At 37.4% G+C, this 24,468-nt stretch overlaps 1 protein-coding gene across 1 annotated transcript in view; it reads right to left on the bottom strand.

Annotated features, from left to right (window-relative positions):
• Nucleotides 1–24,468, bottom strand: part of RAD17 (RAD17 checkpoint clamp loader component) — a 39,038-nt gene that overhangs the window by 6,071 nt on the left and 8,499 nt on the right. Inside the window, 12 exon segments of the mRNA XM_045446131.1 lie at nt 1,268–1,388; nt 3,660–3,809; nt 5,780–5,926; nt 6,046–6,131; nt 8,019–8,124; nt 8,126–8,205; nt 11,199–11,310; nt 21,182–21,251; nt 21,344–21,469; nt 21,550–21,602; nt 22,423–22,559; nt 23,498–23,654. Coding sequence (XP_045302087.1) covers nt 1,268–1,388; nt 3,660–3,809; nt 5,780–5,926; nt 6,046–6,131; nt 8,019–8,124; nt 8,126–8,205; nt 11,199–11,310; nt 21,182–21,251; nt 21,344–21,469; nt 21,550–21,602; nt 22,423–22,559; nt 23,498–23,654 — 1,345 coding nt within the window.

Here is a 24,468-nt window from a genome sequence, read left to right as displayed (position 1 = left end):
AAGAGGAACCAGGGCTCCTTGGAATTCCTGATTCTAGTACTAGGGCAGAGAAAGTATAAAATGATCCTGGATTTCTGACATTTACAAAAAGAACATCACAGAGACCTCTCTCTTGCTCTGCTCTTTGCCATGTGAGAATACGAGAAGATGACCATCTATAAGCTAGGGAGGAGGCCTTCACCATCTGCTTGTATCTTGATTTTGGACTTCCCAGTCTGCGGAGCTGACTGAATACTAATTTATAACATATGGAGTGCTATCCATGGTAAGTGATATATGCCAATTAAAGCATATGCCTAATATTTGCATATGCAAAGAAAAACGTCAAGAAGAACTTACACCAATCTTTCAAAAGAAATTACCTGTGGTTATTAGTTTTTCTTTTTATTAACTTCTATTATTATTTGAATTCTTTATTCCTTTCCAAATCTGAAACGTGTTAATTTTGGATCAAAAAATAATGCAAAAAAAATTTAGTCTCACTAGATTGTAGCAATGAGTTGACTTTAAAAAGATAAGGTTGGGGCGCCTGGGTGGCGCAGTTGGTTGAGCGCCTGACTTCACCCAGGTCACGATCTCGTGGTCTGTGAGTTCGAGCCCCGCGTCAGGCTCTGGGCTGATGGCTCAGAGCCTGGAGCCTGTTTCTGATTCTGTGTCTCCCTCTCTCTCTGCCTCTCCCCCATTCATGCTCTGTCTCTCTCTGTCCCAAAAATAAATAAACGTTGAAAAAAAGAAAAAAATAAAAAGATAAGGTTATAAAACACTACTTTTGGGGGCACCTGGGTGGCTCAGTTGGTTGAGCGTCCAACTTGATGTCGGCTTAGGTCATGATACCAGGGTCAAGGGATCAAGTCCCATGTGGGGCTCCATACTGAGCATGGAGACTGCTTAAGATTATCTCTCTTTCGGGGCATGTGAGTGGCTCAGTCGGCTAGGCATCCAACTTCGGTTCAGGTCATGATCTCATGGTTCGTGAGTTCGAGCCCCACGTCAGGCTCTGTGCTGACAGCTCAGAGGCTGGAGCCCACTTCGGATTCTGTGTCTCCCTCTGTCTGTCCCTCCCCTGCTTACACTCTGTCTCTCGCATTGTCTCAAAAGTAAATAAACATTAAAAAAAAAAAATTTAATATGTCTCTGTTTCTCCCCCTTTGCCCCACTCGCGCTTGCTCGCTTTCTCTCTCTCCTCTCTCTCTCTCTCTCTCTCTCTCTCTCAAATTAACAAAACAAAACATTACTTCTTGGATTAAACAAAAACCCATGTTATTACCTGGATTTCTCATTGGAATGGTTAGCAAAGCAAGGTATGGCAACAGCTGAGTTTGGAGGCATAAAGCTGGTAAGCAGAAGTCAGAAAAAAGAGCTTTTGCTGCCAGGCAGTTTTCCCGATACTGTATAGAAGTGGGGGGGAACATGAAATGAAAAATAAAATTAAAAAAAATGGAGATGTATTCCTAGACAAATGAAGTTTACTGTATCACAAAGTGTGTTTATACATACCACAAACATACTTTTAAGAGTTTACCTAATTAGTTTTTTATAATTGTTCTAGCCTTATCTAATAAAGCATTTTACCTATAGAACTATTTCATATTTGACATAACAGCAACAAGAATTTTTTAAGAGACTTAAGGTAGAAGGAAAATAAACCTTAAAAATCAAAGGAATTCTGTTTATGAGCATACATCACAAATTATGTGAGGATACTGTTCTCAATTAAAGAATTAATATTCTTTAGTTAACACGGGTACAATGCTAGGCTGATAAGGAGACAAGTACAATCTGCCTTCAAAGAGCTTATGGTTTTACAAACAATTCATATGTAACTATAAGGCAAAATTAATATAAGTGCTATAAATAGCAAAGCAAGTCAATAAGGGATACAAATTCGTTACAAGTCATGAAATTCCCCAAGAAATCTTTGGAAAAAATGTCTTAGGTAATGAATTACAGGCTCCTATTTCGCCATATGATTTAAGAACTGGAAGATATGTGGGGCACCTGGGTGGCTCAGTCGGTTAAGCATCTGACTTAGGCTCAGGGCATGATCTCATGGTTCATGGGTTCGAGCCGCGCATCGGGCTCTGTGCTGACAACTCAGAGCCTGGAGCCTGTTTCAGATTCTGTGTCTCCCTCTCTCTCTGCCCCTCCCCGACTCTCGCTCAGTTTCCCTCTGTCTCAAAAATAAATAAACATTAAAAAATTTTTTTTTAAAAAGAACTGGAAGATATCTTAGAGATGATGCAGTTCCGCGTCACAAATTCAGATGCTCTAGGAGACAGGCAGGTACATAAATCAGTGCAGTGAAGCAGCTGGGGAAGGAACCCCTCACTCCCATCTTCAAGGGGGAGATGCTATTTGGCTCGGCCAGATTGTTGCCATGTAAAAATATAGGCCAGTGCTGCCTTACTTTGCATTTATTTCAGGAGAGTCCAGACATTCTGGGCCAGAAATCCATATCTGAGTTTTAATTATTATACTCATTTTTAAAGACTGGAAATTCATGAAAAAAATCTCTGTGTGTAGTATTCAACTTGTGGGACCGCCTATTTTTAACTTCTAATTCAATCCAATGCATTTAAAGCTGTGGAAATGAAGTGTACATTAGGTAAAATAATCTGTCCAGATGGTTAGAAGCAATCCCAGGATTGCTTTCTTTTCTTTCTTTTCTTTTCTCTTTTTTTCTTCTTTCTTTCTTTCTTTCTTTCTTTCTTTCTTTCTTTCTTTCTTTCTTTCTTTCTTTCTTTCTTTCTATAATCTCTAGACTCAATGTGGGGCTTGAACTCACAATTCTGAGATGAAGAGTCTCATGCTCTTCAAAATGAGTCAGCCAGATGCCCCTATTTTCAATTAAAATTAAAAAATAATTATAAAACGGGGCGCCTGGGTGGCGCAGTCGGTTAAGCGTCCGACTTCAGCCAGGTCACGATCTCGCGGTCCGTGAGTTCGAGCCCCACGTCGGGCTCTGGGCTGATGGCTCAGAGCCTGGAGCCTGCTTCTGATTCTGTGTCTCCCTCTCTCTCTGCCCCTCTCCCGTTCATGCTCTGTCTCTCTCTGTCCCCAAAAAAATAAATAAACGTTGAAAAAAAAAATAATAATTATAATGATACTTTGAATTCACTACTAGTCAACTAATAAATAAAATATAAGCTTTCAAAATTTGAGTGCTTTTTTTCCTTAAAAATAATGACTGGGTATTCAAGAAGAGTGTCCTTTTTATGTCTTAATGTAATTTGAAGAAAACTGTGGGAATTAACAACTATTTTTTTTACTACTACTAAGACACTTTTTCAAAACTAAAAAAAAAAAAAAAGTAACAGCTTCATTAGGACATAATTCACATGCCATAAAGTTTACCTACTAAAAGTACACAATTGGGGCGCCTGGGTGGCGCAGTCGGTTAAGCGTCCGACTTCAGCCAGGTCACGATCTCGCGGTCCGTGAGTTTGAGCCCCGCGTCGGGCTCTGGGCTGATGGCTCAGAGCCTGGAGCCTGTTTCCGATTCTGTGTCTCCCTCTCTCTCTGCCCCTCCCCCGTTCATGCTCTGTCTCTCTCTGTCCCAAAAATAAATAAACGTTGAAAAAAAAAAAATAAATAAAAAAAAAAAAAAATAAATAAAAAAATAAAAGTACACCTTTTTTTTTTTTTTTTTTTTTTTTTACCTTTTTACTTATGAAAAACCACTGTGGCTTGTGCAAGGGTCGAAAACCTGATCCTCTTCCTTGGCAATGAGCAAATCCTCGTGCTGTATTGGAATGCATCACACCCCTCGTAGCTATGGATGTAGTATATTGCCTGAGTAAGGAGCGCATCTAAAAAAGGAGACAAAATGTAAAATAACGGAAATGAGAGATTTATAAAGTAGTGCTATTCATCTTGCTGATGCCAAAAAACCACCAACCATATTTATTTAATATTCACTTTTTCCAACATTACCACAACCCTGAAAATAATAAGCTACAAAATTACCTAAATCAAATTCAACTGAGACATAAAAATCAACCACTATGTGTGAACTATGGATCTTGGATATGGGTGTTGAAAATAACTTAAAATACATTTTAAGACAACTGGGTAAATCGAAATAATGACAGTATGTTACTGAATTAATGTTAGTTTTCTTTTTTTTAATTTTTTTAAATATTTATTTATTTGGGGGAGACAGAGGATGAGCAGAGGTGGGGAGAGGGAGAGGGACATACAGAATCTGAAGCAGGCTCCAGACTCTGAACTGCTTGTGAGCACAGAGCCTGATGCGGGGCTCAAATTCACGAACTGTAAGAACATGACCTGAGCTGAAGTCAGATGCTCAACCAACTAAGCCACCCAGGGACCCCAATGTTAGTTTTCTTAAGTGTGATAAATGCCATTATGGTTATAATAGGGCAAGGTCCTTACACATGGATAAGTATTAAGTGACATGATGTTTGCAATTACTTTCCAATTATTGGGCCAAAACAAGTGTATAAACACATAGAGATTAAGCAAATGTAGCAAAATGTGAAAAATTGGTGAACAAAAGCTAAGGGTATACAGGCATTCATCATACTATTCTTCCATTAGTCTATAGGTTAGAAAATTTTAAAATAAAAAATATAAGAAAAATTAAGCAAACACAACTGCTGAATAATGAAACTCTAAATACAGAAACCATATCATACATGTTTTTCACTATATCTTTTCCAATTTTAATTATTAATACTATTTCAAATTTATAACAGAAATATTAACATATTAAAACAATGTTGTCCAAAAGAACTTTCTGTAACAAAAACATTTTGTTTTTTTTTTTTTTTTCAACGTTTATTTATTTTTGGGACAGAGAGAGACAGAGCATGAACGGGGGAGGGGCAGAGAGAGAGGGAGACACAGAATCGGAAACAGGCTCCAGGCTCTGAGCCATCAGCCCAGAGCCCGACGCGGGGCTCGAACTCACGGACCGCGAGATCGTGACCTGGCTGAAGTCGGACGCTTAACCGACTGGGCCACCCAGGCGCCTCACAAAAACATTTTGTATCTAGCTGTTTAACACAGTGGTACTAGCCACATGCAGCTATGGAATGCTGGAAATGTGGCCAGTGTGACTGAGGAACTGAATTTTAAATTAAGTTAAATTTAACCTAATATAAATAGCCATATGTGGCTAGTGGCTATTACATTGATCAGAGCTGTGTTAAAATGTTAAGAAAAAATTTGGGGCGCCTGGGTGGCGCAGTCGGTTAAGCGTCCGACTTCAGCCAGGTCACGATCTCGTGGTCCGTGAGTTCGAGCCCCGCGTCAGGCTCTGGGCTGATGGCTCAGAGCCTGGAGCCTGTTTCCGATTCTGTGTCTCCCTCTCTCTCTGCCCCTCCCCCGTTCATGCTCTGTCTCTCTCTGTCCCAAAAATAAATAAACGTTGAAAAAAAAAATTAAAAAAAAAAAAAAAAAAGAAAAAATATAAATTTTATAGTGAATAATTTGAAAGTTATGAAAAAAATTGTTTAAAAAAGTAAAAGAAAGTATAAAAAACACACTTCTTCCCTATCTACTTTTCAAAGGTTGTCAAAATTTCTGAATATATTAGTTTTATAATCAGAAAATAACTTCAGAAAAAATTAGTGTTATATTATCACCAAAAAAATCAGATTAACCGGTGTCATTAGAAACACTGAGTTGGATTAAATAATTTTATCATTGTTATTAAGAAGTTACATAAGATGTCCAATAATGAGGAATAAAAGCAAACTTTCTCCATTTGGAGGAAACATTCATAAACAAAAATGGTTAAGTCAAATGGTCTTACATTCCAGTCACCGCTGAGGATATCTGCAAAACTCAGAAATTCACTGGCTCTCATAACATCATCTACTTCCACGAAGAAATCTAAGTAGTTTTGGTGAAGATATAAATTAAATAACTCTCCTGGCATATGTGACATTTCTACTACTTCCTATAAAAAGAAGCATACACATATTATTTTGGTGAAAATTCTGTGGTTAAACGGACATTTCCGTAAATGTAACTAATATATATCCTGGAAAAAGTAGTATATGTTATTAAAGACTTTACCTCAGGTTGAACAAGTAAGGTATCCCGTTCATACTCTGATAAATGTGAAGGCAACCGAGGGGAACCTAATTCTGTTAAAGATGCTCCTATAAAAAAAAATTCTGGAATTATTAAAAATAACATCACCTTAAAGTTATACAGAACCACTCATTTGAAGATTTTTTCCAATACTTTAGGCACATGATACCAAACATACTAAATAAGATATTAAAAATAAAAACAAAGCAACTGGAGACCTATGTAAGTTGCCTCACTACTACAGCGCCTTGCTACTATATGTATATAGTTGGTAGCCTATCACTATTCTTAAGAACTCAAATTAGAATTCTGACACCTGGATTATGGCTTTTCTAGTATGAAAATATTCCAGTTCTCAAAGCACTCTGCATTTCACCTTTTCAGTTCTGAGTTGCTTTCTTTTGATCCTCATTCTCAATATAGAGATCTTTACTGTTTTATTTACGATGTAGAACGAGGTTGCTTTCTGCACAAGAGAACACAGACCCTGTTCCCTGATGCAGGAAGCTGCAAATGAATGTTGAGAAGGAAAAGAAAGTGTAGAAGGGAAAGTATCAGTGGGAATAGCCACTGAGGTTCAGAGGTAAGAGGATCCAAGGACAGAGGGTGTCTTCATTTCCACCTAAGTGATGCCAGGTTCATCTTCAGGTGGCATGAAATTTTCCATTTAGAAATCTCAAGTTTTCAACCACCTGGAAAGAAGAAACTGAGAGGTAATAGCCTCAAACAAGAATGATGCCTGGAGTGAGGAGAGAATGAAGCAGAAATACAGAAAGACAACAGAAGAGAAAGAGGCAAGGAGGTAAGAAGATGGAAAACAGGTATAAGAGGCACTCAGTGTTATAGAAAGATAAAAACAGTGGTTTAAAACAACTGGGCTTTTGGCAACCAGAAAAAAATCTCAGATAATAACAGGCATGATAAACACAAAGCTTAAATGAATGTCTGTTCACATACTACTTGTGACCCACTGAAGCAGTTAATTTACACGAGATTTGAACATCTGAGAGAAAATTGAAGCCATTGTACACAAAGGACTTTTTTCAATAGTCCATTATGATTATTTACTTTGTGGTATAACATATAAAACTATTATAAACTATGGCAGGGGCACCTGGGTGTCTCAGTCAGTTGAGGGTCCGACTTTGGCTCAGGTCATGATCTCATGGTTCATGAGTTCGAGCCCCGCGACGGGCTCTGGGCTGAAAGGTCAGAGCCTGGAGCCTGCTTCAGATTCTGTGTCTCCCTCTCTCTGCCCCACCCCTGCTTGTACTCTATCTCTCTCTCAAAAATAAACATTAAAAAAAAATGTATAAACTATGACAACAGTTTCCCTCAAAATTTTGTATGAATTACTTTAATCTACATAAAAGCAGGTCAGATCCCACCCCCCCAGCCCCCAATCCTAATTCTCTTCCTTCAGGATCGGCTAAGAAGTGATATTTTCTACATAAGAAATAGAAGTTTGGGATTTTATTGAAAAGAGAGGCAATTTGGGAGCTGGGTGATGGGTGATGCAGATGGAGGGTCGGAGGGGAACCAGGCATCAAATACAGAAAAGGGCGATGGAACATCTCTGGTTGTGGAGAGAGCAGCTAGTGAAGAGAAATGTAAGGAGATCCAAAGAAGCCTGACGCTACCTGACAACTTGTCTAGGGTTCTGGTGTTGGGCTACCAACATGTGCCACTAAAATTCTAGAGGAACTGATACATAGTTTACCTTCAGCAAACTATAATTTTAAAGATTTACAGACAGTAGTTTTTACATTTAATCCCATCCACAGTCCAAAAATACTGTACCTAAATACATTTACCTACTGTGTCTTAGGCCTTGCCAAACAGTGTCAGACCTGGCCCTAACTGCCAAATACATGACATTTTCAAAAACTGGTATTTTATTTCTGTTGTAGGACGAATACCTAACAGATTTTTAATAAAATATAAGATTTTCTTACTTTTACAATATAGTATTTTCCCCAAAGCTCTGAAGAGAAAGAGTGAAACATCTTTGCCACCAATAGCTTGGACCTCCTGGTTTTCAAAAACCCTATCTGTTTTTTTTTCTTCGTTTTGATTTTGACAGCGCAGCATCTGATTTTAATGAAGATGTTCCTTTTTTCCTTGGCCAAAAACTGTTTTCTCCTAAGTAATATACACCCAAGAGACAATATTGGAAATAAAATTAAAATATGAAAAACAAAACTGAGAACATTTTAGGTACAGTTACACTAAATATTCTAATTAAAATATACTTTCCTAATACACAATAATGTAAAATCTGTGAACTAAGTAACAGTCCTCTTTGGGTTACTAAACTATTAAAATGAAATAAAATGTCATCTGAAAGTATCTCATGACAAAAATTTCAAATTTTCACACATTGAAATGACACTAATACAGGCCTATCATCTTGATTTCTCGCAGTACTGCCTGTGCAAGGTCCTATTCTTGGTTCATGATATGTACTAACCAATTTAATCCTCAAAACACTTGAGATTAGGAGAAAACTACTATTATACGCATTGAAGATAGGACATATAGGGGCGCCTGGGTGGCTCAGTCGGTTAAGCCTCCGACCTCAGCTCAGGTCATGATCTTGTGGTCCATGAGTTCTAGCCCCACGTCGGGCTCTGTGATGACAGCTCGGAGCTTGAAGCCTGCTTCGGATTCTGTGTCTCCCTCCCTCTCTCTGTCCCTCCCCTGCTCATGCTCTGTCTTGCTCGGTCTCTCAAAAATAAATAAATGTTAAAAAAGAAAAAAAAAAGATAGGACATATAAAGAGTTTAAGTTACTAGCTCGAGGTCATCATCTGGTAAGTGATTTGAAACCAGGCAGTATGGTTCTGCAGTGGATGCTTAACATTGATTTGGGCAGTCTTCAATTTACGAATATGCCTGTGTTGAAATTTCATTGGTAAATCTGTTCAAAACTCAGAATGCATCACTTAAGAAAAGTAGCCTGAGGGGTGTGTAGGTGGCTCAGTTAGTTAAGCATCCAACTCTTGATATCAGCTCAAGTCAAGATTTCACAGTGGTGAGATTGAGCCTTGCATCAGCTCAGAGCCTGTCAGCACAGAGCCTGCTTGGATTCCCTCTCTCCCTCTCTCTCTGCCGCACCCCACAACCAGTGCACTCACTCTCAAAACAAATAAATAAACTTAAAAAAGAAAAAAGTAGCCTGGAAGAGCAGAAAAAACATAAGATCTGGAATTGATTTATTATTGTCTATCTCATTAGGCTGGTCAAAAATTAAATGTAAAAATATATGATTGCTCATACAGTTCCTGACCCATTCAAAAAATATTATTTTCTTCCCTTTAAAATTTCTGAGCTCAGAATAATAATGGTATAAATGGTAGTCAGGATCTCAAACTGGCCTACCTCAGCCTTCCCAACCTGTAATTCCTAAGTGAACCTAAGCACCATTTACATTTCTATAGGAATAAGCAGAATTCTACTTTCAGTTGTATTAGGCTGCCTATTTACTTTTCTCTATCGTTATTTTGAAAAACAAAGATGTAGGGGTGCCTGGGTGGCTCAGTTGTTTGAGTTGGTTGAGTGACATTGGCTCAGGTCATGATCTCAGTTTGTGAGTTCGAGCCCTGCATTAGGCTTGCCGCTGTCAGCAAAGAGCCTGCTTCAGATCTTCTGTTACTCTCTCTCTCTGTCCCTCCCCTGCTCCAACTCTCACTCTCAAAAATAAATAAAACATTTAAAAAAGAAATTAAAAAGAAAAGAAAAACTGAGATGTAAACTAATGAACAGGCTACACTTGTAGGTAGATACTAGGATTTCAGGTGGATTGAGAGCTCCAAAGATGCCTTTTAAATTTTCAAGGTCAATTCCTCAGTGTGGTGACTTATTAAATGTCTTCTGATGAAAGACCATGCACAATAAATCATGTACTATCTCTCTTTTTTTTTCTTTAGACTAAGCCGGGGAGGGGCAAAGAGAGAGAGAGGGAGAGAGAATCCAGAGCAGGCTCTGCACAGCCTGACAAAGGGCTCAAACTCACGAACCAAACCGTGAGATCATGACCTAAGCAAAACTCAAGAGTCAGATGCTGAACTGAATGAGCCAACCAGGTGCCCCATGTGCTATCTCTTTTAATGTAGCATGACTATGCAACCTTTTTAAAATGAAGTAAATCAATTTATTAAATGTATCTTACATAAATTAAAAATCAAAAGTAAGGGCGTCTGGGTGGCTTGGTCAGTTAGGCGTCCAACTTTGGCTCAGGTCATGATTTCATGGTTTGTGGGTTCGAGCCCCACATAGGGCTCTGTGCTGACAGCTCAGAGCCTGGAGCCTAGTCCAGATTCAGCCCTCTCCTGCTTATGCGCACGCTCTTTCTCTCTTAAAAATAAACATTAAAAAAAAATTTTAAGTAATTTAAAAATCAAAAGTAATTGATTACTTTTGTGATCAGCACAATATTATTAAATTCATTAACAGCTGACCATTTATGGATCCCTTAATATGTATCAAGCATTGGAATAAACACTCTACAAGTGTGACCTCACTTATTCTTCACACAACTTTGTAAGAGAGGTTCTCATATAAAAGGTAAGAATATGCAAGCACAAAATGTCATTTGCAAGACTAAGTCACTGGTAAATGGCAGAACAAGGAAGTCTCATCCAAATTAACTTTAAAGGGGCGCCTGGGTGGCTCAGTCGGTTGAGCGTCCAACTTCAGCTCAGGTCATGATTTTGCAGTTTGTGAGTTCAAGCCCTGTGTCGGGCTCTGTGCTGACAGCTCAGAGCCTAGAGCCTGCTTTGGATTCTATGTCTCCCTCTCTCTCTGCCCCTCCCTGGCTCACACTGTCTTTCACTCTCAAAAATAAACATTAAAATTAAAGCAAAACAAAAAAAACAATTAAAAAGTAAAGTAGTAAACCACATAAATAAATCAGGTTTTGTCTCAGGTATATGGATACATACAATGACATATTCACAGGGGTGTGTTTATTGTATGCACATGTACATACATGATTTTATGAAACAATCTCAAAAAAAATACATGGAGATAGATATGTATCAGTTATTAAAATATGTTTAGTTTGATTTCATCTCATGAACAATTAAGAGTAAGTCACCTAATATAATACTGTAAGAATTTATCTTTCATAGTCACCTTTTGAAGAAGAAAACTGGAGGCTGTTTATTGCACTTCTGATGTCACCAGAACATCCTTGACAGAGCAACTCTAGGGAAGTTTTGTCAGGGACAGTAATATTTCTTCCATTCTAAAATGAAAAAATTACAGTTTAAAAAACTCTTTTCTAAAACAACCCCCGCCCCGCCCCGCCACCCATTCTCTAAACTAAATAAAAATAAATTAGAATCTTTCAAAGCTGGAGGCTAAAAAGCTTCCTTGTTAAACACCAGTCTGCTCAGGAAGGTCAATGACTTATCATAGATTAAGGTAAATTTTCAAGAGTATAAAATAATTTTACTTGTTTATTTGGGCTAGACTGTATTTTGAGATTCTCCCCAACTATATGTACATACATATATACAAATATCACTCCCTTGTCAGGCCAAGTATAAGACCAGAAAAATTTCTCTTTCCTTCTCACCTTAAGAAACCCTAATGGTTTACTGATAACAAGACTTAAGTCGAATTCATGTGACGGCTCATATATCACCCATTTCAGATTTTGTAAAAACTGATTAAAACACAAAAAACAGTACTTTCCTACTGTCTTTGAATATATTTTTATTAATCAAAGCTGTTTCAGAAGTCTTTATGAAAAATTTACTGTTCTAGGTTAGTCTCCCCATATCCTAAACTTTGTCACAATTGTTAATATTCTAGTGAGTATTTTTCCAGACTACTTTCTGTGTAAAAATATCTCTAAGTACATAGAGAACCTAAAAGTATGTATAGACATAGTTAACTTTTTAAAGTTTTTGTTTTTTTGACAGAGAGCGAGCAACGAGCTCATGCAGGGGAGGGGCAATGAGAGAGAGGGAGAGGGAGAATCCCAAGTAGGCTCCATGCAGTATGGCACCCAATGCAGGGCTCAATCCCATGAACCATGAGATCATGACCCGAGCCAAAATCAAAAGTTGTACGCTTTGTATGACTGAGCCACCCAGGTACCCCAACATAGTTAACTTTTAAATACAAGTAGGGTCGTATTACATGTATTATTATTATTATCATTATCTTTGAGAGAGAGAGTGCCCAAGTGCAGGAGAGGGGCAGAAAGAGAGTCTTAGCAGGTTCCACGCCTGACAAAGGGCTCGATCCCACAACCCTGTGATCATGACCTGAGCCAAAATCACGAGTCAGATACTGAAATGTCTGAATCACCCAGGTGCCCCTACATGTATTGTTCTATAACATGACTTTTTACTTAATACCATTCTCTGCGATCTATAATAGCACCTTTAACTGTATTTCACTTTAAAAAACATCATGAGTATATTATAATTTACCAGTTTCCCCAATGAAGGGACATTACATTGTTTCCCATTTTTCACCACAAATTTATCTTTGTCAGCAGCACAAATATTTCTGTAAAAGAGAGTGCCTTTGGGGCACCTGGGTGGCTCAGTCGGTTAAGCATCGGACTTCAGCTTAGGTCATGATCTTGCACTCCGTGTCAGGCTCTGTGCTGACAGCTCAGAGCCTGGAGCCTGTTTCAGATTCTGTGTCAGTCCCTCTCTCTCTGATCCTCCCCCCGTTCATGCTCTGTCTTCTCTGTCTCAAAAATAAATACACGTTAAAAAAAAAAAAAAAAAAAAAAAAAGGACAGTGCCTTCGAAAGTCTAACAGTTACCAATTTTATTTTTTCTACCAATGGTATATGAGAGTGCCTATTTTCTCCTTCTTTGGCAATCCTTTTTGTTGATTTCTTAAATGTTTTGCAAACTGATACATGAAAAATGGTATCTGGTTTATTTTTATTTTTAAAAATTTTTTTTAACATTTATTTATTTTTGAGACAGAGAGAGACAGAGCATGAACGGGGGGGGGGGGGGGCAGAGAGAGAGGGAGACACAGAATCTGAAACAGGCTCTAGGCTCTGAGCTGTCAGCACAGAGTCCGACGCGGGGCTAGAACTCACAGACCTCGAGATCATGACCTGAGCTGAAGTCGGACGCTCAACCGACCGAGCCACCCAGGCGCCCTGGTATCTGGTTTAAATACAAATTTCTTTGGGGCACCTGGGTGGCTTGGTCGGTTAAGCATCCGACTCTTGATTTTGATTTTTAAAATTTTTTAAATGTTTTATTTTTTGAGAGAAAGCATAAGCGGGGGAGGGTCAGAAAGAGAGGGGAACAGAGGATCCAAAGTGGGCTCTGATAGGCTAACAGCAGTGAGCCCAATGTGGGGCTCGAACCCACAAACCATGAAGTCATGACCTGACTTGAAGTCAGACACTCAGCTGACTGAGCCACCTAGGTGCTCCTTGATTTTGATTTTGGCTCAAGTCATGATCTCACAACTGTGGAATCAAACCCTGTGTCAGGCTCTGCGCAGAGTGTGGGGTCTGCTTGGGATTGTCTCTCTTCCTCTCTCTCTCTGCTCCTCCCACACTCATGCTTTCTCTCTCAAAATAAATTAATAAACATTTAAAAATATATTTAAATATTAATTTTTTTGATTACTAGTAGGGCTAAACACCTCTCATGTTTATTAGCTATTTGTAGTACTCTGAGTATTGGCTTCTGTTCTTAACCTTTTTTTGGAGGCAAATATATATATATATACATATATATGAAATTTTATATATTCATGCAATATATGTTGCATTATATGTATATATGTTACATATATAATACATACTATATTCAGGTGTTAATGCTTTATCTGTTACATAAATTGCAAATATTTTCTTCCATTCCCAGGCTTGTATTTTAACTTAGGTTATCATGCCTTCTGCCATCTCCTAAGTGCTTTTTTTTTTAATGTTTATTTTTGAGAGAGACAGAGCATGAGCAGGGGAGGCACAGAGAGAGAGACGGAGACACAGAATCTGAAGCAGGCTGCAGGCTCTGAGCTGTCAGAACAGAGCCCAACACGGGGCTCGAACTCACGGACCATGAGATCATGACCTGAGCCGAAGTCTGATGCTTAATCAATTGAGCCACTCTGGAGCCCCTCTGCTAAGCTTTTTGAAGTAAATCCAGTGTTTTTAGGACTTCTGTTTCTTGCTTAGGAATACTTTCCTCCAAACCAAAGTCAGTATTTTTTCTTTTTCTTTTATTTTAGAGAGAGAGATGCAGGGGAGAGAGGGATGCACATGCAGGGGAGGGACAGAGGGAGAGAGAGAGAGGGAGAGAGGGAGAAAGGGAGAGAGAGAGAGGAGGAGAGGAGGAGAGGTGGAGAGAGGAAGGGAGAGGGAGGGGGAGGGAGAATCTGAAGTAGGCTCCACACTCAATCCAGAGCCCCATGTGGGGAGCTCCATCCCACAACCTTGGGATCATGACCTGAGCCAAAATCAAGAGTCAGGCACTCAACCAACTGAGCCACCCAGGCACCCCAGAACTTCAGTCTACCTAAAAATTATTTTTGTGCATAGTATAAAGATGCAACCTTATGTCTTTCTATATGGATATCCAATTGTGCAAATACTACTTAATTTTAATAGTCTCCTCTTTCTCCAGTAACGTAAAATACTACTTTCTTATACAGAAAATTGCCATTTACACATACTGATCTATTTCTGTGTTTCTTCTCATTTTATTCTTTTTTGTCTATTACTGTGCCAATATTATGCAGGTGTGATACGTATAATTTTATATTATGCTCCAATACCTACAGAGCAAGTCTCTCTTCATTATTCCTTTATAAAATTTTCTTGCTCATGCCTGTGAATTTCCCTTCCAGATTAACTTCATTTTTATTGTGAATACGTTTATTTTATATAAAATTATTTTAAGAGTATTTCTTTTTGAAAAATTCTAGTATGGATTAGTTGCCAAAAAGGAAATGTAATTTAAAATCATGATCCTTGGTAGTTGAAGGAAATACCATGGATGTTAATCACTCTGCATATACAACTGTGGTTGAAATGTGTGATCACAATTTACATACTTAATACTACAGAAAAGACTAAAGACCTTTTTTCTTATAAAAACAAAGAAACATCTATTTAAACTCAAAAAAAAAAAAAAAAAAAACCTAAGATATTCAACATTCTTTCTTATAACTAGGGGCACCTGGGTGGCTCAGTCGGTTGAGCATCTGACTCTTGATTTCAGCTCAGGTCATGATCCCAGAGTTCTGGGATCAAGCCCCGCGTCAGGCTCGGCACTGGTCATGGAACCTGCTTGGGATTTGGGATTCTTTCTTTCTTTCCCTCTGGGCCTCTCCCCTGCTCGAGCTCTCTAAAATAAAAATAAAACATTATTTAATAAAAAAAGATGTCAACACTCTTTCTTAATTTAATTAACTGAGGTGCAGAATTCCAGAGATTAAACTCTTAATCTTCCTATAACATCATTATCATCTTTGGAGACCCCAGACAGCATCCTAACAATTGATTTTATAAAAGTTTGAAGGATTTGAAGTGTGCTGGTTATTGCTCCTATGATGTAACGTATCAACAATAAACTCAATATATACTAGTTTTAGGTGCACTTGGTTGACTCAGTCAGTAGAGCATGAGACTCTTGATCTCGGGCTTGTAAGTTCGAGCCCCACAATGGGTGTAGAGACAACTTAAAATCTTGAGGCACCTAGGTGGCTCAGTCGGTCAAGCGTCCAACTCTTGACTTTGTCTCAGGTCATAATGTCACAGATTTGTGAGATTGTACCCTGAGCAGGGAGCCTGCTTGGGAGTATCTCTCTTCCTCTCTGCCTCTCCCCCACTCACTTGTGCTCACTCACTGTCTCAAAAATAAATGAGTAAACTTAAAAAAATAAAAACCAAATTAAAAAATCTTAAATACAATTAAATTTTTAAAAAAATTTTTATTTATATTTAAGAGGTACAGACAGAACACGAGTGGGAGAAGGGCAGAGAGAGAAGGAAACACAGAATCTGAATAAGGCTCCAGGCTCTGAGCTGTTAGCACAGAACCTGATGTGGGGCTCAAATTCATGAGCTATGAGATCATGACATGAGCCAAAGTCAGACACTTAACCAACTGAGCCACCCAGGTGCGCCAAGTATACTAGTTCTAACATTCTTGCAGGTCAACTATTTAAAGTACAACATGTTAACTACACAACAAAAAAGTCATGTTATCTTTTTTTTTTTAATTTTTTAACGTTTCTTCATTTTTGACAGACAGAGCATGAGCGGGGAAGGGGCAGAGAGAGGGAGACGCAGAATCTGAAACGGGCTCCAGGCTCTGAGCTGTCAAAACAGAGCCTGACATGGGGCTCGAACTCACAAACTGCAAGATCCTGACCTGAGTCAAAGTCAGACACTAACCGACTGAGCCACCCAGGCGCCCCATCTCTCTTTTTTAAAAAGTTTATTTATTTTTGAGAGAGAGAATGAGTAAACGGGGGAGGAGTGGAGACAGAAGGAGAGACACAATCCCAAGCAGGCTCCACACTGTCAGCACAGAGCTCCATGCAAGGGCCAAATTCACAAACTGTGAGATCACGACCTGAGCCCAAACCAAGAGCTGGACACTTAACCAACTGAGCCACCTAGGCACCCCCATGGTATATTTTGTACTATTCCAACACAACTTATTAAAGTGAATGCCATTTGAAATTTAATGATTTGGTCTTTTTTTTTTTTTAATGTTTATTTTTGAGAGAGAGAAAGTCAGAGTGCAAGCAGGGGAGGGGGAGAGAGAGAGAGAGAGAGGGAGAGACAGAATCCAAAAGCAGGCTCCAGGCTCTGAGGTGTCAGCACAGAGCCCGATGCGGGGCTCGAACTCACAAACCGTGAGATCATGACCTGAGCCAAAGTAGGATGCTTAACCAACTGAACTACCTAGGTACCCCTGATGATTTAGTCTTAAAAATTTTTTTGAGTTAATGTGGTAAGGTGCTATATGTTGACTATTTTTATTAGTTCTTGAATGTTTAGTAAATAAAGTATTTAAAAATAATAATTTGTAGTTATGCTCCTAGTAGAGAATGTAGATTTATTTTCAAAAAGACATAAAAAAAACACAAGTAATCCTACCATCCAGAACTAACCACACTCAGCATTTTTATGTCGTTTCTTCTAGTATGTATGGGTGTAAGTATAACATGCATTCTGCTGTTATTGAAAATTATTTTGTTTTAGCACAGTGAACTGGAGTGAGAACAAAACTTCAAACCTATCTGATACTTAATAGTTGTGAGATATTATGCAAGTCATTTCCCCCAAAAAACTGTCTCTTCATCCATAAAATGGGGATTATGTACCAATTTTGTACAGTTGTGATGAGGTTTAATAAGATCAGGTATATAACAATACTTTGCTTAGTGCCTGATGCATATTAAGAGCTGAAGATGTAATTTTTTTTTCATTTTTTAAAAATGTTTTATTTTATTTTTAAGACAGAGAGACAGAGCATGAGTGGTTAGGGGCAGAAAGAGAGGGAGACACAGAATCTGAAGCAGGCTCCAGGCTCTGAGCTGTCAGCACAGAGCCCGATGTGGGGCTCGAACTCATGGAGTGTGAGATCATGACCTGAGCCAAAGTTGGACGCTTAACCAACTGAGCCACCCAGGTGCCCCTAAATATATAATTTCTAGTGTTAGCATTATAACTTTGTACCTTATTATTGTTATTATTTTAATGTTTACTTTTGAGAGAAACAGAGTATGAGCAGGGGAGGGGCAGAGAGAGAGAGACACACACAGAATCCAAAAGAGGCTACAGGCTGTGAGCTGTCAGCACAAACCCCGATGTGGGGCTCGAATCCATGAACCGTGAGATCATGACCTGAGCCAAAGTCAGACACTTAACTGACTGAGCCACCCAGGTGCCCCTTGCACCTTATTATTTTTAACTTGACATTAAGTTAAGATACATTAATTCGTATTTTCCCACATCACTAAATATTCTCAAAACACTAATTAATGACATGACACCTCATCATAATAACTGCTCCCTCTATTATTGGAGTCTGCCTATAATTTTTCACTATTAATAGTTTTTACTTATTCAGTTAAGTGGTTTTCATACATACATTTTTTTGTTTGATCCTCAAAGCAACCTCTCTCTTGAAGATTTCCCTCAGTTTCTATGATCCAAGTGGTGCAAAAAGATTTATTATGTTTCATTTAAGATCTAGTTGATTTGTAGTAGTAGGCTCCCTAGAACCATGCTGCTGGGAGAAGTTCCATCAATTTATTTTAACATAATGTTGATGTCAAAGATAGAAAAAATGATGCATTAAAAATAACAACATGGGAATGCAAGCTGGTGCAGCCACTCTGGAAAACAGCATGGAGGTTTCTCAAAAAACTAAAAATAGAACTACCCTAAGACCCAGCAATTGCACTAGTAGGCATTTATCCAAGAGATACAGGTGTACTGTTTCGAAGGGACACATGCACCCGCATGTTTGTAGCAGCACTATCCACAATAGCCAAAGTATGGAAAGAGCCCAAATGTCCATTGATGGATAAATGGATAAAGAAGATGTGAAATATATACACAATGGAGTATTACTCGGCAATCAAAAAGAATGAAATCTTGCCATTTGCAACTATGTGGATGGAACCTAGGGTATTATGCTAAGCGAAATTAGTCAGAGAAAGACAAATATCATATGACTTCACTCATGAGGACTTTTAGAGACAAAACAGATGAACATAAGGGAAGGGAAACAAAAATAATATAAAAACAGGGAGGGGGACAAAACAGAAGAGACTCATAAATACGGAGAACAAACTGAGGGTTACTGGAGGGGTTGTGGGGGGGATGGGCTAAATGGGTAAGGGGCATTAAGGAATCTACTCCTGAAATCATTGTTGCACTATATGCTAACTACTTTGGATGTAAATTTAAAACAAAATAATAAATTAAAAAAATAAACATCACTTCCTTGACAAAAAAAAAGAAAGAAAAGAAAAATTCCATAGACAAATAACTCAGAGTAATTTATGTCACAGATCAGGGGCTAAGCAAAGGTTAATTCCTCTTGCCTTATAGATGTACAAACCAGTTTAAGAAGCTTTTCTTATATGGAACCAATGACTTATTTGATTTTTTGTTCCCAAACTCATCAGAAAGTTAGTTTATTTTACAGAAAAAAAAGTCTACACCAATTTTTTTCTGGAGGTTTTTCTTTTTCCATTTATATTTATTTGCACACCAACAAAGCTCATTCTGCCAAATCAATAGTTTCAAAAATTTTAGATTGTCCTTTTGGTCAATAACACTGGTTTTGGTTTAAAAGCCATAAAAACCACAGGGAAGAAATATAAATCTGTTTAAAATAGTTTGTATAGATACAAGCATGGTAATAAAGTTTGGGAATAGTTAATACATACTATTTTTATAATGGCAGTGATAGTAATGTTAACATTAAATAATACCTTAAAGTCTACTAATCATACCACTAAATTAACAGGTATTATATTATTCACATTTTACATTTTCTTCTTAATAGCTCAAAAGAGCTGAATGTTCTGTACCCAAGGATTTCATAATATTTTAATCACTGGATTGTGCCAGAAATAGAGATTTTAAGACCACACAGAACTACAAATGTCAACTTCAAAGGTCAAAAAATCAACTGATGATTAATTCATCAATAAGGTCAAAGGACAAATTTGAACTTTAGTTTTACACACTAGACCAATCGTTTGGCTGATGAAACTAATTTGACTGATTCGGTACCTTAAAGGAAAAAACAGGGGTGCCTGGGTGGCTCAGTCGGTTAAGTGTCCGACTTTGGCTCAGGTCATGATCTTGCAGTCCGTGAGTTCAAGCCCTGCGTCGGGCTCGGTGCTGACAACTCAGAGCCTGGAGCCTGTTTCAGATTCTGTGTCACCCTCTCTCTCTGACCCTCCCCCATTCATGCTCTGTCTCTCTCTGTCTCAAAAATAAATAAACGTTAAAAAAAAATTTTTTTTTAAAAAGGAAAAAACGATTTACCATTTAAATAATAACTACCATGGTACTGGCTCCTATGAAACCCCATCTGTTTTTATTTGATAAGGTATACAAATAATATAAAACTATAATTACAGTTAAAACATCATTATTTGTCACTGAAAAACATTAAATCACAGAAATTCCTTGGTTCTGATACTCTCACTTTTAACGAATTGAATAATTCAAGTTAACATTGCAACTGTATACACAATAAAAAAATGTAACTGTGACTCCACAAATAAAAACAGAATTGTAATTTAAAATAAAAATGATAACAGCCATTTCACCACAGCGTTAATATATCTAATACTACTGAACTGTACACTTAAAAATGGTTAAGATGGTATAGTTAATAACACCGTATTAAATATTTTAAAGGTACTAAGAGAGTAGATCTGAAATGTTCTCACCACAAAAAAGAAGTGGTAATGACACGACTTGGTGGTATTGTGTAATGCCACAGTGGTAAGCATTTTGCAATATGTTAAGTGTATCAAATCAGTGTGTTGTATACCTTAAACTTATGAATGTTATATGTCAAGTATATTCCATAATATCAGAAAATAAATGGTTAAGATGGTAAATTTTATGTTTCTTACCACAATAAAAATGTTAGATTAAAAAAAAAAACTGACAACAGGACAAATGTAGAGTTGGACTGTTGATGACTAAGTATCTAAATGCCAGGAAACAGTCTCTTGATAATCGACACAATTTAGAATACTAAGCCAAGGAAAGAACTATTTACTTCAATATGAAAGAGAAAGTGAGGTTTACTAGTAGAAAAAAAAAGTTAAAGATTCTTTTTTTTAAGTAGGCTCCACGCCCACTGTGGAGCCCAACAAAGGGCTTGAACTCATGACCTTGAGACCAAGACCTGAGCCAACATCAAGAGTCAAACGCTTAACTGAATGAACCACCCAGGTACCCCCGGATTTCTAAAACTATTTCCTGCCTTTCCTAAAATGACAGGCCTTACAAATGTAATAAAATATTTTAATTCTAAAAACTGAAATAATATGTGTCTCTAACTCTGCAAGTTTCACTTTCTATAAATAAAATGTAAGATTCAGATTAATCAGTTCTTAAAGAGATTTACCTTATTAGCTTCCATGGTCACTATTCGATTAAGAAATTTCATCATAATTGTTGGTGCCACAGGGTTAAAACTGTCAAAAGTTTCATAAAGAAAGATAAGGGTTAGATGATTACCTAAAAATATAACTTGTGAATGTGAGCATAACAAGAATTTCATTCTTACCTAATGTTTGATATAGCACACTCTTCCTGAATTTCTTTGGGAAACAGTAACCTTTGATTATTATCTCCACCGAGACTGTCAGAGATTATAAATATTAGAGGACACCGACCAGTATGCACATATTTCCTAAAATAAAGTATAGCAATGTTGAAATTTAAGCTATTGCCATTTAATTCAAAGTTTGAGAAAACTTCACTGAAACTCACCTGAGAATTTCATGTAAAGTATGAGAATCTCGATAAAACTGGTTAGGTAAATCCTATTGAAAAATGATAAATACTAGTTTAGTTTTATTCTTGTGTAAATTAATTTTCAGATTTATATTTACCAAATTAGGAAAAAATGTCACCTATTCAACGTACTGTAACTAGAACTTTTATAGAAATTAAGGAAAACATGAAAAAGCTGATGTCCTATCCAGTAAAATGCGTTACAGTTCAAATTTCTTAAGGTCACTACTAGTTACAGTATTTTCACTAAGACACCACTTTCTAAAATCCTTCCTTTTTTTTTTTAAGTTTATTTATTTTGCAAGAAAGAAAGTGAGAAGGGGAGGGGTAGGGAGAGGGAGGGAGGGAGGGGAAGAGAGGGAGGGAAAGAGAGGGAAAGAGGGAGAGAGAGGGGGAGAGGGAGAGGGAGAGAGGGAGAGAGGGAGAGAGGGAGAGAGGGAGAGAGAGAGAGAGAGAGAGAGAGAGAGAGAGAGAGAGAGAGAATGAATCCCAAGCAGGCTTTTCACTGTCGGCGCAGACCTGATACCGAGCTCGAACTTACGAACTGCTAGATCATGACCTGAGCCGAAATCAAGAGTCAGATGCTCAAATGACTGAGCCACCCAGGCACCCTTCAAATTATTTCTTTTGCTTTTTCCACACTTACATCATTAAAATTCTAAAGTTCATCAACTGATAGCTACTCTATTCAAGTTTACTGGAAAAGACCTGAGGTTTCTGCTATCACAGAGCCTTTACATTATATTTTACCACGATTAATACTATGCAGAGAGTTAACGCCACTATCAGTAAGATATATCTTGTAATTATTTACTCAATAGTTAGTAGGATCTCAAAATTTGTCCGTACTTCAACCAGAATTATCCTCTTATCAGTTCTCAGATCATCTCCAAGCATCTGTAGTTTGTTATATTTTGTTGCTCTTAGCAGAAACTCTTTAAAAACTGTTATCTGAGATTGATAGGGAAATACTTGGAAGCTTGATTCTGAAAGAAAACACATTCAACATTTTTACTCTCAACAAATTATGCACACATCAGCATCACACATATGTACTTAATATACATATATATGTTACTGAATACATTCACATATACCTGAAGGAGCTCACAAAATTGTAGATTTTTTTCTAATTAGGCAAAACTGTTCAAATTCAAAATAAGATATACATTTCAAAAGACAAGACTCATCATGGACCACAGTGAATTTTCTATACCAATGAATGTAATATGGAATTAAATAACTTCAGAATACAGCTGTCAGTATAATAGTCACCCAACTGGTAAAAACATTTATGTCTTTGCCTGTAAAATGAAGACACTCCAAATGAGTTTGCTACGAATCAATTGATCAGACTTAATCCTCAAACAATCCCATTCTCCTCTACTGGAGGCAACTTTCCCCTCTTCTCTTGAAATTACTACTCTCTAAAACTGGGAAGTATCAAAGAAAATGCTCTCATATGGTTTCATTTGATTGCTATTCTTATTTTATGAAGTTATTAATAGTGGTCAGATGTCAATCTAGCATACGAGTGACAACACATAATTTCTTCTAAAAACATATACCCAAAAATCTTGGGAATCTCAAGAATATAGATGGGGAGTTTCTTTCTTTCTTTTTTTTTTTTTTTTTTAATTTTTTTTAATGTTTATTTATTTATTTTGAGAGACAGAGACAGAGCATGAGCAGGGGAGAAGCAGAGAGAGAGAGAGACACAGAATCCGAAACAGGCTCCAGGATCTGAGCTGTCAGCACAGAGCCCGACGCGGGGCTCGAACTTACAAACCGTCAGATCATGACCTGTGCCGAAGTCGGACACTTAACCGACTGAGCCACCCAGGCACCCCAGATGGGGAGTTTCAAACCTCCTTTAAACATAGACTTTTCCCACTATTTCCACTACCTTCACAGCAAATCTTACCAGAATTAAAGATCTCCTTGAAATCATCTTTTTGGAAGTCTGGTAAAATTGGATTGATCCACTCTTGTACTTGAATACCATGCTCCTTTGATAGTATTTTTAGAGTTGTTGTTTTCCCACATCCAGGAGGACCTGTTATTAATAAAACAGATCCACCCTAAAACCAAATACAAACATTAATAAAAAATCAAAATCACCTGGAATGCTAGAGTTATTTTGTTTGAATTTTCTTTCTAAATATTAATTACTTCTATAAATATTTACTAAATTCCTGGTATAAAGTGACTAAATTTTACAATGATGCTATCTGGATTATACCAGCTGTATAAAATAAATCATAAGTATTTTATGACTATAAAATAAGATAGTCTTTTTCCTAAAATTTAAGTATAGCTTCTGATAATTCTTCCATTCTTGCATTATGTCCCTACTAAGCTCTACTTAGCAGCTAAATTAAAACAACTAAATGTCAATTAGATTGAGCAGGTAATGTCTGAAACAAATATTTTTAGAGGTTACCTGAATTCAAAAACCCAATCTTAATACAAACCTCTCTTTCAATTATACACTTTAGTATTAAATAAGTATAATATTCTTACGGGAAGATCTTCGTTTGGATATCAAATTTTTTAAGAAATGTGTATTAAGAAACATCTTTTCCAGAATTAGAACTCTAAAGACAGACTAGAGGTTGTAGGTCACAGTAATATCTCCTCATATTATCAATCTGATAAAAAAGTTAAATCTAAAAAAATATCAGGGGAAGATTTCCTAATCCCCTGGTGGACTGTAATCCTTACTCAACTGTTTTCCTTTACTAACTAGTATAAAAAGGGCTCTTGTACTTGGCCCCAGAAGAGAACCAGTCCCATTTTTTAAAACCAATAAGTGCATGAATTACAGTGCTATCTATCGGCCATGATTTTAATGATTGAAAAATATGGGGCACCTAGGTGGCTCAGTCGGTTAAG

This window comes from Leopardus geoffroyi, chromosome A1 (genome assembly GCF_018350155.1).
Source record: "Leopardus geoffroyi isolate Oge1 chromosome A1, O.geoffroyi_Oge1_pat1.0, whole genome shotgun sequence".
NCBI lineage: Eukaryota > Metazoa > Chordata > Mammalia > Carnivora > Felidae > Leopardus > Leopardus geoffroyi.
Note: the sequence above shows the minus strand (reverse complement) of the source record. Positions and strands in the feature narration are given on the sequence as shown.